Source organism: Suricata suricatta, chromosome 6, assembly GCF_006229205.1.
Source record: "Suricata suricatta isolate VVHF042 chromosome 6, meerkat_22Aug2017_6uvM2_HiC, whole genome shotgun sequence".
In the NCBI taxonomy this organism is placed as follows: Eukaryota; Metazoa; Chordata; class Mammalia; order Carnivora; family Herpestidae; genus Suricata; species Suricata suricatta.
In genome coordinates, this window is record NC_043705.1 from 57917034 (window position 1) to 57931944 (window position 14911).

Consider the following 14911-nt stretch of genomic DNA (forward strand, 5'->3'; position numbering starts at 1 on the left):
TACATTTAGCTCCTTGGGGACAGCTGAATATAGTTAATTCTTGGCAGTCTCAACTATGTCAGTTCAGTGACAATTGGGCATTCTATAGTAGTTATTTTTAACATTTTTTAAAGTAGTGAGCTTATTTTATTTTCAGTTGGAAGCCCAGTACACAACAGATGTGAACTGATAGGCTATGGTGGAGCAGGTGGTGGAGAAGCCATGGCCTGCCCACTCAGTCTTTTCCTTTTCTTCTGGGAATATTTCTGAGGAAATCTAGAGCCCAGTTTGAAGACAAGTTATCTATAATTATCTGTGTACAGTTAAAATAGCTTATTGAAAACCACTTCTTAAAATTTCAGATGTCCAAAGCATTTCTTCCATGTTGTATGGTACAGAGCACTGAATGTGGTTTGGGGGTATTTATGTGTGTAGATGGGGCAGTGATGTTTACTAATCGTACAGGCTTTGGGGAGAAAAATTACTGCCCTCAGCAGACAACCTGTCACTGTATGTAATATATATATATATTTGTTTGGAAATAAGATGGCTTCTGTCTTTGGAATCATACAGCCACATGCTCTTACATCTTCCCAGGATAAGGTCACTTCTGTTGTCTAATGTGTTGTTGCCTTAAAGCACACAGATTGATTTATATATATTCTATTTGGTTTATATATACTATTATATAGATTCTCTCTCTACAGATTCTATATATAGATTTTATATATTCTAAGTTGTTTACTCAGGATTAATTTTAGAAATTTAATTTATAAGTTAATTAAATGAATATTAACTTGTAAAGCTATCATTTGCGGTAGGTTAAGAACAATAGCTTAAAGAAATTAACCTTGAACTTACTGTTTTGTTCAGCCTTTGTCCAAAGGATAGTTTAGATCTGGGCTGAGAAACTAGTGGTGGTAAGGCCAAGACCCTCTGCACTTACTTGGTTCGGTCCCTTGATCTGGTCCCCTCGGTGTTTTAAAAGACACAAAGCTATTGGTATGTACGCTTGAAACACATAAAGCTGCAGTCCTAGCCCTCAGCAGGCATTTGCTTTTACTACCTCTGGCTGAGATGAATGACATTTGAAAAAGTGACACGTTCAGATTCTACTTTTCTTGGATCTCTTATCTTTGTACCGAATTAGAGAACCAGAATGGAACATACTTGGATGGTATCAGCTTAGCTGCCCACAGAAATGTCTTCAGTGCCATATGCTCTGGGTTTCCTCTCTCATTCCCTCCATTTTAAATACCAAGTTCTAAGATAGGAAACTGCACCATGAAGAGCCTTTCTATATTTTTGCTGAATTTCTAAAATGAACATTGTCATTATCACATTCAGTGTTCACTGAGATCACTGTGGAAACATCTTTTAGACATTACTGATAGGAAATTGTTTCTTTTCTCCTGAAAACCAATTTATTTGATTGTATTAAGAGGACAGTGATTACAAAGGCAGTACTGCTTAAGGGAAGTAATATGCAAGCTACAAGTAAACTTACATAAGTAAATTTGTATTTACTAGCAACCAGTTTAAATAGTAAAAAGAAATGAGTCAAGTTAATTTTAATAAAATATTTCATTGACCCTACTTATCATAAAAATTATTTTAGCATATATTCAGTATAAAAATTCTAATGAAATCTTTTACATATTTTTTCATATTAACTTCAAAGTCTAGCATGTATTTTATATAACACATTTAAATTTGGACTGGCCATATTTCAAGTATCATACTATACTGGATGAATTTCAAATTTCCCTTTGTTGTCTTACTGCTAAGCAGCTCAATTATAATAATTATTTCATTCCTGATATGGAAATTTCTTTATGTCTTCTTATTTTTATTTAATCTGAGCAGCCTCATATTCATATGCGTCTGTGTATTAACTATACCTTGTTATAACTATTTTGTTAATATGTAGGTCTTATAGATAAATAATTTTCTATAAGCTTTTGTGGAAAAATAACAACCATATTCTTTATTAAGAATACCCAAATTCTTTATGTAGAGCTGCCTCATTTCCATATTTAAACACCAGATTTCAAAAATCTAAGGAAAAACAAGCATATCCAACTTTCTAATTTATTTCAAGTTTATCAGGATAAAAGAAATAAACAATCAATTACAATGAAAAATTTAGCGATGCTAAAAATGAGGTGAATGTCAATGAGTATACGTTACCTGTCATTTCAAATAGTATTAGTTATTAAGTATTTGATATTTTAGATGAAATCACACACCAACCTTTTATAATTGATTAGGTTCAGTTTTACATTTAAGTTATTTTGATATGCAACCTTTTGTCATACATTTTTGTGTTTTTTTTTTTTTTTTCAACCAAGAACATAGAAGGGATTTGATTCTTTTTGGATATCTAGTAAGTTTCTAGATAATAAAAGAGAAAGCTTAAATAGTATCTAGTGAATGGAATGCACTTCGAGTTTGAGCCTTCAAATACATTCCAAAATTTAAAAAAATTCATATTTACGTTGGGTCTGTTAGGTCCAGGAGGTACTGCATTCATTAAAGTATACATGTTGTCTCCAGAGTTGGTTGAATCTGAAACAAAACATTACTTAATTAATATATTTCTTTATAATTTACGCCCAAGTCATCACAAAGTAATAATGAGAGATGATCTGCACACAATACATATTAATAGCTGTGGTACTTAAAATAGTCATTACTAATGTTCAGAAACAAATGCTTGTAAGTCATTTTCCAACTCAGAAATTACAATTCTGAAGTTGTAAATGGGAATATTTACCTAATATATGAGGAGTAAGCACTTGAATAATTCAAGTCAAAAGGAACATTACTTTAAAAATCCCAGTTACTACAGTAAAATTTTTCTTTTCTAAAAAGTATGGATACTGTTTAACTTCAGTAAGCAATTTATAAATATAACAAAAATCTCCTAAAATTCAGATTCAGTAGCTTTTCAGTTTTCATTGTTTGCTTAGGCTTCTTACATACTAATTTAAAACAGCTATTTGTCTAATAATTATTAATAGCTGGTAAAATTACCAGCTTAATTCCAACAGAAAGAGAGTAGGAAAAGACTATACAATTAGAATGAAAAATTCTTCTGCTTGAAGCAAAAGTCAGCTTCTTTCAGCACAAGTTTGGATGACATTTTTTTTAATTCATTTTTTTTCTTGATTCATTATAGTAAAAATAGCTGTCGTGTATATCCATATAAAATATGTAACACTTTGTAATATTAAAAAAATTTACATATCATATCTATTAGCTAATTCTAATTAAGTTTCTGAGTACATGTGTTTTTATAATGTATTATCTAGAGTAAAAGGCCATATATATTTATATTTAGGAAATATGTTTTTCTATTTTCTCACAATTATATAATTTTCTTAAATATAATGTATCAAGCTTCTCTATTCTGAAAAAAAGTGTGCTTCAAATTTTTTGTACTGATTCAAGGTAAAAATCATTTGTTTTCTCATGGCAATAACCACAGAGTAAGAAACAGGCAACCAATTTTCCTTTTATCTTGTGATTGCTTAGTAGACATTAAAAAGGTTTATTATTTTAGTGTGTACCATTTAGAGAGTAGGTTAGATGTCATTTATTGGTTGCCTATGAACAGTGATCCATAAACTGAAACATTATTTTTCACATCTAGATTAATTTATCCTACTGCTGAAAAAGCTGAAATGCCCACTTCAGATGGATCTCTATTTGTTTATACTAAGTAAGTCCCTTTCTACTTTTGTGGCCTTAACTATTTTTACATCCTTATGTACATTATATTCCTGTCAATTCAGGCTGCTTGCTCTTTCCTATATATGATCAATCGTTCAAATCTCCATATTTTTGTTCTTAATTCCTCCAAGAATCTTCTCCCCAGTGTCCATCTACTGAAATTTTGCTCACTACTCCAGGCCTGCTGCAGATGTTACCTCTTCCAGGAGATTTTGTTTTCTGATACTTCCTAATTCATGCATGCCCCCTCATCATTGAATTCTAAGCATTATAGTTAACATTTTGTCTTGTTCTTGTCTTTGTTATAAGTTCATTGAGAGAAGGAAAGAAAGAGATCATGTCTTATATTGTGTGCCACAGACAATAAATATCTCCTGAGTTAACTCAGGAATGAAATACACTTTCAGGAATGAAATACACTTCATCCCATAAAAATGTATCTTTCAGAAAACTAGTCATTACTAATGACTAAATAAGGGAGATCTTCAAATAGTTTTTCATCTTTACTAAGCCTAATTTTACTTAACTAATTTAATAGTTAATTTGGAAGGAAAATGGGCAGTATATTTAAATATGTAGAAAGAAAAGTAAATTTGTTGTTTTTAATACCAATCAAAACCATAATTTCATCTATAAAAAAAAAGAGAAGTAAGGTTGGTATCTTCTAGACAATGTCTGACTTCTTTTTATATACAGAAAAACTTTATAATAAAACAGACCTTATGGAACCTGTTTTTGGGGGGAGAAGCACTGGCTTCATATTAGGAATGACTGTGGAAAGGATGAGCCCACAGGAGTATGCACAAGGCTAGGAAGACATACTGGTGGCAGTTTGTTGGCTTGGAAGGATGAAGTGTAATCGGATTACTTATCACCTGCAAAGTTCAGCAGTTTCTCCAAAAAAATTCATTAAGATCGTAGTGAAGTGTTTATTAATCACATGCTACCTTCATAAATTAAACATTAACTTCACCATATAAGAATGCAAACGTGGGCAAGATGTTCAGTTTGCCCAAGTCTATCTTGAATGAATTCTGTTTCACTTCAGTGAAGATGCTCTGTGGACAGAGATCCATGAAATTTTTATGACATATTCCAAATCGGTAGTGAAGCAAAGCAAAATTTTGTGTTAATTATTAAATTGATGCTTTTTTAAAATCAAGAAGATTCAAAAATTAAAAATTATTACTTATAGGTATGATCAATGATATTTAATTTCAAGCTTCCATACATCTTAGACTTCAACAAATCAGCTAAGAACATATGAATTTAATCGTGTAACGTAATTCAAAAAAATTTTTATTATAAAAATCTCCCATCTCTCATTACCCAGAGGTTAACACTGATAAAGCCTTATCCTATTTGTCTTCTACTTCCTACATTTCTATGTTATATATATTTTAAAATAAAATTGTGATTGTATTATATTGAATCATGAACATTTATTCTCCATTTCATTAAAAGTTCTTTGATAATAATTTTAATGACTATATTATATCCCATAAAAATGAATTTATTAATTGGATTAGGTTTGTGCCTACTATTTCGCTATTAACTGTAACAAATGAGCACCCCTCTGCATAAATCTTGGGCTGTATCTCTAGTTATTCTCATAGTAGGATGATAGAAGCAAGTGAGTATGAACTTTTTCATGGCTCTGGATGGATGTTGCCAGAGCAGTTTCTAGGAGGGCTGTCCCAGTGTAAACTCCCACCATTACAGTCCTCAAGAAGCAGCACATTTAATAGTTTGCATTAAAGTCTTGAAAAGAAAGGATAAAGGTATTTAAAATCTTGTATTAAATGATCACAGAAATATTGAGATATTCTAGTTTAAAAAGATTAATAGAAAAAAATCCTCCTCCACTATACAGTGAATTTATTAGCCAATAAATACCTGTGGACATGTAAGCATATTGCTATCTATAGATATCTATCTTAGTATGAGTATAGCTATGGTGGCTATGAAAAAGCTAATCCTTTAGCTTTACATGGATCCATCCATGTATTTCAAGTGTTATGCAGAATTTTTCTAAGTTGTGAGATTTGGATTTCTTTTTCCACAGTCTCAGGGAATCTTTGTGTCAGATAAATTATTGGGCAGTTCATATAGACTGACACCACTTTAAATCTGATTATATCTGTGATTCACACAACAGGAATTTTCTTCATGCTTCAAGTAACTTGACTGTAGTTACGTTTAAGACTACTTCTTCCTACTTGCTACCTCTAATCTACTTCCTGTTACAATCAATGAGATCATGAATACTACTAACTTTCTGTCATAACAACTTCTGTATTTTGTGGTTTTATTCTAATAGTCAAATGCCCGTGGGGCTGGTGTGATTACAATACCTGCTGGACTAGGCATGATGGGTGTTCCTGGTGGCCCTCCACCTCCTGGAGGACCCTAAATAATTATACAAAGTTTCAGTAAAAATAAGGCATTTCATTAAACAATATAAGGAAAAACAGAAGAAAAGTTAGACTTATCTATAATAATCCAATTTGAAAATAACAGAGGAAATATATATTCTCCATAATTTATTTTCTTTGAATGCAAAGTCACTTCACTAGTATGCCAAATATGATTTAGCTTAAATATCTTAAGATTTTTTTGGACAAGTTTCCAGAAACAATGAGCTTGTAACACTGATATATTATTCATGACTTAATCACATCAGGTATGATGAGGTTAAGGAGAACCCATTTATTGGGGCCTTTACAAATCCATAAAACAGTGTCATTCATGGGTATCTGTGACTTAGTTTACTGTTATTTTCTTATATTTTGTATCATGGTTTTTTATAGGAAACCAAAAACTCACAGATATTCATAGGTTTAAAAAAATACATTGAGGCTATTTCATTTTCTACTGGGATCAACTAGAACACATCTAGAGCACTGGCCCTTCTGCTATTACAGCAATTAGGAATCAGGGGCAACAATGACTAATGCTGTGGTTTACTAATCAATTGGAAATGGAAATTAGGTGATTCTAAGGTTAATTCAGTTATTTCAGACAACCAATTCAGGCAAAGGGTTTTAGAATTTTTCAGATATACAGTAATCTTGATAAATTACTAAGTGGATAAATTTATATTTCATTCTGAAGGCATAGACACAGACCACTAAGTATTTCAAATGACATATATATTTGGTATTCAATAAGTAAACTTAATTTTCCTTTCCTTAAGTTGCTAAAATAAGCAACTTAAATTTACTTTCAGATAAAAGTCTGTAATTTCAAAAAATTATGTATTAGGCTTATTCTTAAGTGATTTGAGAAAAAAATAGGTTTTACCCACATCTTCTTACTTTCATTTTGTTTCAAATAGAATGTGAAAAAAGCCAGGCCTCTTAGTTTGTATAGCTTAAGAGAACATTGAGCACTAAGTTCACAGGTCCAAAACAGCATGTGCTTTTTACTATGTTCATAAAACACTATTTCTACGGAGAGTAAAATGCTCATTGATCTTCTTAAGCACTCTTTTTTTCCTACCCCAGTTAGCTACCACCTCTGAAAACTTCTTTAGGAAAAATTTCCTTTTTGCCATTTTATCTCTGCTCTTCTGTTAGGCATCTACTCCTAAATATTATAACAATTTATCTTCCATAGTGGCCTTGAGAAGTAGCAAGGATTACAATGTGATGAGGGTTAAAAGATCATTTGTAAGTTCAAGAGCTCATGTAAAACCTGCTTATTTGACTTTAGGAGTATATGAATTATTGAAAATTTTAACATGTAGTAAATAATAATAGTAAGAAAAATAAGTGCTTTCGATTTCTAGGTATAAAAAAGCCCCTCCCCCCCAATTACTAGTCATAATTCTGCTATGTGATTCCCTTTGCAATCAGGAAAAGGTTTAATGTCTTCCTAAACTTTGTGTGTGGTGAGTGGGGTGAGGGAGGGAGTGTACTTCATTCTCCTAGAGAACTGCAAATCCAGGCTTATCATTGTGTAACTGGGGATGGCTTTCTTCATGATTGGACGAAGTGTATTGTGTTGGTTTACAGAAACATATGCTAAAGTAAAACACAGTACTCAGGGCAATTTTGGCCAGATTGATAACTGTTTCACTAATGAACATCAACATATGTACTGAGGTTGGCAGACGAAAAACTCAATACATATCAGATGTTCACTTCTTGGCCAATACACAGGGGCTCTTCTTAACATCTGGACAACTATTTCATTGCCCAAATAAAACATAACATCAATTCTTATGAGCAAACAATCCCAAATGTACTTACTACATAATTCCCAGGAGATGCTGAGGAGTATGGTATCTGGAACATGAACAGGACAAAGAAATATATATTTTGATTCATGTGACAGTACAGAGACTTACCTATAATGAATCTATATTCTGACTTTTATGGTTTACGTTTAAGTTTTAAAATGTATCACAAAGGATGGTAAAAAATAAAGCCCTTTATATCTGTCTGAGTGCTGGAAAATGAATAAATGCAACATTATCTTGAATTTATAAAAAAGAATGGACTTAGGTCAAGAGGAATTTAGAATTCTAGCTTTAAGTTATACTGGTTTCAGAGCAGTTATACTCAACTGCTCAATACTAATGACACTTATGCTGTAATTAGAAAGATATATATTTGTGCAGCAAAAAACCAGAAACCAGAGTTTTTCAAATTAATAGTTTTTACAGATGCAACTTCTAATTTATATGCATTCTGGGATGCACTATTGTTATTTTTAAGATGGGTTTCAGACTACTACATTCGTGTGGTATAGGTCAATACTTCATCTATAGACCTCCTGTTTCCCCCCCTTTCCTTTCTAATTAGCTACTAATACAACAAATGTCAAAAGATTTTGGTTAATGGAAGTCTCCAAAGATTACTAACTTGTGGGGATCAGATATGGGTAACAAATTCTCTCTTTCCCTTCAAATCAAGCTCGTAAACTCTTTTCTAGAGATTACATAGTATTAATCCAACACTGCTATCAAATTTAAGAAACAAGAACTAGAAAACATATTTAAAACTAAACCCTTGAGTGTTGATATTAATAAAGAAAGCTAAATCCAAATATTTTCTTTTGTTCACAGAAGCTCTCAAGCTCACTTGCATGAAGATTCTGTACATCCGGAGGAGATAATTTTGTCTTATTCTGGAAAAAGCCAATAAACTACTATCTTCTTGGAGGTACATATTTAGAATAGGACCATTAGAGTAGTAAAAAGATGATAGTGCCTTTACCCTAAACCCTCCTTCTAGCACAACACCTTCCATATAATTAAATCTAAAAATAATATGAAACTATAAAGTAAGAAGAAGGACAACAGAGTTATGATTTTCCTCTAAGTTATTTGGAAATTCTCTTCATGTTGTTTGGTGTTCACACTCTGCTTTAAGCACAGACCACACGCCTCTGAGGGCCCTGCTTGGTCTGCCTATGGGTAATTCATCCCTGCAGAGGGTCATTACCAGGCTGCTCAGATCAGAAATGACGGGGATGACTTCCACTACGAGTATGGAGATCTCGATGGCCAGTCCACACTCACTAAACTTGGTGGTTGAAATCAAATTTCCTCTCCTAAGCCCCTTTTAGTTCATGATCTACCATTCATCTTCCGATTCCTAGTATTTTTAACATGTGCATTTGCTCTTTCCAAATCACCACCTTATCTGTTGGTTCCAGTTTTCATCTTATAACTTTAACATCATGCTCATGTTCTGCCTTTCTCTATTGACTACCATCATTCTTTACCAACTTTAACATATGAGCTAACCACCCTTTAGATCTTTGGAATTTATACTTCACTGCCTTCCTTCACTTTACCATATACTTTCTTTTCCTCCATTTGTGAGTATGGCCACATGCTAGAACTCTTTACACAGATATCTAAACAACTCCCTTGCCTGACATCTTATTCCTCATGACACTCACAAATATATTATTCTATATTCTAACCAGAATCTTCTTCCATTACAATTACTCCATGTTTTCCTTATTATTTCTGTATTAATTTCCTATTTGTCCATTATTTCCTTATTAGTTTCCTGCTAAATTGCCTCCGCCCCTCCCCCATGCCAGTCAAAATTTTGTTTCTATTTCCAATATTTTAAATTCGTTATCCCAAAGCCCACTTAATTTCCATCTCTTTGATCATCCCCTAGCCATCTTTTCTTTTTCACAGTAGGGACTTCCCAGAGAGAAACACAAAATAAGGGACAAGGTCCAAAATATAATCATGTTCTCCAATTTCAACTTAGGGTTCACTAATATCTGGAAGCATTTTGGCTCAACCTTCACGGAAGCCCTGAAGCAGTCTAGTGGTATGCCGTAAACCAACAAACTCAGAAAGGAAAAAGGTCCCAATCTGTAGCAGCATTTGTCAATTTGTATGGTATGAATATTCCCACATAAAAGATTTCAAGCTACAAATGATTTTTTCTTTTTATTTATTTTAAAATTTATCTATTGTTTAATTTGCATCCAAGTTACTTAGCATATGGTACAACAATGATTTCAGGAGCAGATTCCTTAATGTCCCTTACCCATTTAGACCATCCCCCCGCCCACAAATCCTTCAGCAACCCTGCTTGTTCTCTTTATATTTGAGTCTTCTATGTTTTGTCCCCCTCCCTGTTTTTATATTATTTGCTTCCTTTTGCTTATGTTCTGTTTTGTGTCTTAAATTCCTCATATAAATGAAGCCATATGATATTTGTCTTTTTCTAATTTCACTTAGCATAATACCCTCTAGCTCCAGCCACATATTTGCAAATGGCAAGATTTCATTCTTTTTGCTCATCGAGTAATACTCCATTGTATATATATACACCACATCTTTATCCATTCATTTGTCAATGGACATTTGGGCTTTTTCCATACTTTGACTATTGTTGATATCACTGCTATAAACATTGGGGTGCATGTGGCCCTTCAAAACAGCACACCTGTATCACTTGGATAAATACCTAGCAGTGCAATAGCTGGGTCATAGGGTAATTCTATTTTTAATTTTTTGAGGAACCTCCATACTGTTTTCCAGACTGGCTGCACCAGTTTGCCTTCCCACCAACAGTGTAAGAGAAATCCTCTTTCTCTGCATCCTTGCCAACATCTGTTGTTGACTGAATTGTTAATGTGAGCCATTCTGTGAGGTATGAGGTGGTATCTCATTATGGTTTTAATTTGTATTTCTCTGATGATGAGTGATGTTGAGCATTTTTCCATGTATCTGTTCACCATCTGGATGTCTTCTTTGGAGAATTGTCTATTCATGACTTTTGCCCATTTCTTCACTGGATTATTTGTAAGCTACCAATGACTTAAGAATCAGCTCAAAAAAAAAAATTCCTGAATACTTAACAATTGACTTTCATGAGCTGGCTCTCATGAGGATTATGATATCCTGAGTTGGTAGTCTGCCCTTGTGTCATATGTTAAATCTATCAAATTCTTGCCATACCTTCATCTTCAACTCAACACTCCATATTTATAGATTAAAAAATTCATCCAGATAATCTTTGTTTGCTTCCAAAGTTAGCCCCATCTCAGCCTCCTAAGATCTTGATCATTTTATAGTTTTTAATTTCTCCTTCCTGGTTCCTTCAAACAGAGTTAAATACAATAAACTTTTAAAAATACTTAAAAAACTGTTACTTCATGTAATTCCATTTTTTTCCATGTTTGTCCTGTCAAGGTCCTTAATTTTGGCTTATAATCACTGTTTCTACTTCATATTCTTTGATGTGCTCATTAAAAAGGAAAAGATCATTTGGGCTCTAGCCCTAGTAGCACTTTACTGAACACACACTCTTGAAAGTTACTAGTAGCATCTGACAGCCTAGTGTGAGAGACATAAAATATAACCATATAAGTAGAAGAACTATGTGGGTACAGAAGATATATTTGAGCTGGGTAGCTGACTTATAGAGAGTAAATGATCACCATAAAGACAGAGAATGATCACTTAGAAAGAAAGAGAAAGAAAGAAAGAAAGAAAGAAAGAAAGAAAGAAAGAAAGAAAGAAAGAAAGAAAGAAAGAAAGAAAGAAAGGAAAACAAAATATAAAAGTACATAGATTATTAGGGAAATGGCACATAATTTTACCCAGCTGCTACAGTGTGGTACTTATAGGAAACAAAAATAAATGATAAACATGTATGGTCAGACTGTTGAATTTATGCTGTAGGAAATAGGAAGTCACAGGTTTTAGAGAGATATATTCAAATTTATATTTTAGTGAGATAACCGTAGAGGTATCACAGAATACAAATATGGGTTAGGAGTGTATTGCAAAAGGCCTAGGCAAGAAATGATAGAGTGTTATAGGCAGCACTGATTAAGATACACAGGAGTAAGAAAGCTTGAAAGACTTTTCACAAATGCACTTGGCAGGGCATGGTGACAAATTAGGTGTGGTGGACAGGAGAAGGCAAAAGTTAAGGTAATTCCTAGGTTTACAACTTGGTGAGTGGGTGAATGATGGTACTACTAATTTATATGTAGGGAATTCAGGAAGGGGGACAAGTTTGGGGAAATTTCTGACATGTTGAATTTTAAAGCACTAGAGCATAGGAAAGTAGATCTGATCAATAGATTTTTAGAAATATAGATCAAGAATTTACTAGGAGTAGAACTAGAGATAAAGCTTTAATTGAATACATTTCCATTCTATGCTGGAGACAACAGATGATCTAGGATTCTATTAGATTTAGTCACAGATTTAATATTCTAAAAACAAAACTCACTGTATACCCTCTAAACCTCCTGTTTCTAGCTGAATTTGTGTTTTCTCATTGTCCCTGATACCTGAATTCAAAGACCTGAAATCACCTTCAACTTTTTCTTTCTCTTTATTCCCAGATTGAAGGTCACTAGGTGTTTTTGATTCTATGTGTGAAATGCATTATTATTATTCCTTTGATCACCACTCTACCTTAGGCTCTGATCATTTTATAAAGCCCATCACTATTATCTCCTAACTTCAATTTGCTATTTTTTATCCATTTTATAGTCTATCTTCCTAAAACATAGCTCCTTCCTACATAGGTGATAAATTTCAGATTTCTCCATTTAAAAGCCCTGTACACCAGGGCGCACTTTTTCTCTTTTCAGCTTCGTCACCTTCTATTCCCAAATAATCTGTCCCCCTATCCACTAATAATTTTTCCTCAAACACTTCCTGCATTTCCTCTTTTTGTACAAACTTTTCTCTACCTCTAGTGTCCAAATTCTCCCCATTTAATTAATCTCATTCTTCCCCTCTCTAGACTCCGTACAAAATATCCATTAACATGAATTGAAAGATGAAACACATAAGTAAAGATAAGATCAGAGAGCTAAAGATCAGAATCACAGAATTAGAAGAATCCTTTAGACAGATAATTCAAGAGACTGATAATGCAAGAGCTGTGACCTATAATTAGATATTCTGAAATACTCTGACTCCTGATGTCCATGACAGTGGTTTGGCAGCAAGGGAAGAGTAGAGTAGCTAGAGATTTGGAGTTATTTTTTTGTTTGTTTTTTATTTTAGAGAGAGAGAGCATGCATACAAGCAGGGGAGGGGGCAGTGGGAGAGAGGGAATCTCAAGAAGGTTCCAATGCTGGCTCAATCTCACAAACTATGAGATCATGACTTGTGCTGAAATCAAGAGTTTGATGCTGTTTCTTTTTTTAAAGGATTAGCAACATTTTTATTAAGTAGCTTTCTTCAACTATGACGTTTAAAACTACCTTAGAAACACTGTTTTACTAGAAACCAGAGAGGGCAACATTAAGACATTATCTGTGCCAGTGTAAAGTTGAAAATATTCTATTACTTTTTACTGCTTTTCAAAAAAATTCTTTTAAAGTTAATTTATTTATTTTGAGAGAGAAAGAGAGAGAATGGCACATGCATGCAAGTGAAGAAGGCAGAAAGAGAGAGATAATCAGAGCTCAAGGTAAGACTCAGTCCCAAGAACCATGAGATCATGACCTGAGCTGATCAAGAGTCAGACACTTAACTGACTGAGCCTCCCAGGCACCCTAATTTATTTTAGACTAATTTATTTGAGAGAGAGAGAGAGAGAGAGAGAGCGAGCGAGCAGGGTAGAGGGGCAGAGGGAGAGAGAGAAAGAATCTCAAGCAAGCTCCATCTTCAGCACAGAGCCCAATGTGGGGCTTAATCCCATGATGCTGGGATCATGACCTGAGCTACCCAAATCAAGAGTTGGACACTCTGCTAACTGTGCCACCTGGGAGCCCCTTTAGTGCTTTGAAAAAAAAAGTGAGCATACATTTGTTCAGAGCAGAGCCTATCTAGAGTAAGATATTTGTATTTCCCTTGGGTTTAATCACTGTGATAGTCATTTTTTCCCCCCTTTAAGGGGTTTCTTCTTTCTTTTTCCTGTCACATTAATACAATTGATTATTACAATGCTATATTGAACATTTGTAGTTTTTGCCTATCTCCTCTTTTGCTGACAGTTCCTTGAACTTTCTTTGGTAAATCAAACCGCTTATTTTTCCATGTGGCTTGGGTGGGGCTTGGGGAGTGTGACCTTGGCCTAGCTGAAAGAACATTGTACCCTCAGGTCATAATGAGCATATGACCTCAGCTAAACAAATTTAGTTCAATCGGTTATTCCCAATACTTCCATTTACCTGATAAAGAGCTGAGCTTTTTTGGACTCATCTGAGAGTTCTGAGGATACAAGTCTGACGCCCCACACAGCCTTGTCATGGCCAGGAAAACAAAGTCAAGTGACAGAGACCAGGTGGTGGTGACATTATCTGTACCTCTGGAATAAAATGTGCCCCTAAATTTGTATCTGGACTTTTTAGATACATAATCCAGTGATATGCTATCAATATGAACCTACTTTGGTTGTTTTTCTGTGCCTTATAATTATAAGTGGCTACAAAAATAATTAAGATATTTTCAATAAAAATGCTTCCTACTTAATTATTAGAATGTGCCATATAGTTAAACTCAGGTGCACAATTCCTTTGAAAAATATAAAAAAGGAAAATTCTTTGGTGGATTTGTAAATAAACTTCCAAATAAGAATCTGAGGCTAATATTGTAATACTCAGGTCAAAGGAAATTAAAAGTGAAAAATCATACTTTTATTCTGAATTAAAAACATTAGTTTTTCCTTAAAAATGCTTTTTTATACTGTCATGTAAAAGGGTACCAAAAACATTTTTGATTAAAATATTTTTATAACGGAAA

At 33.5% G+C, this 14911-nt stretch overlaps 1 protein-coding gene across 4 annotated transcripts in view; it reads right to left on the reverse strand.

Annotated features, from left to right (window-relative positions):
- SSBP2 (single stranded DNA binding protein 2) overlaps positions 1–14911 on the reverse strand; it is a 289978-nt gene that overhangs the window by 18625 nt on the left and 256442 nt on the right. For all 4 annotated transcript variants that reach the window (XM_029942531.1, XM_029942533.1, XM_029942534.1 and 1 more), the window contains 3 exons: positions 7968–8003; positions 6069–6123; positions 2477–2547 (listed from right to left, as the gene is read on the reverse strand). In XM_029942531.1, coding sequence (XP_029798391.1) covers positions 2477–2547; positions 6069–6123; positions 7968–8003 — 162 coding nt within the window. The remainder of the gene's footprint in view (positions 1–2476; positions 2548–6068; positions 6124–7967; positions 8004–14911) is intronic.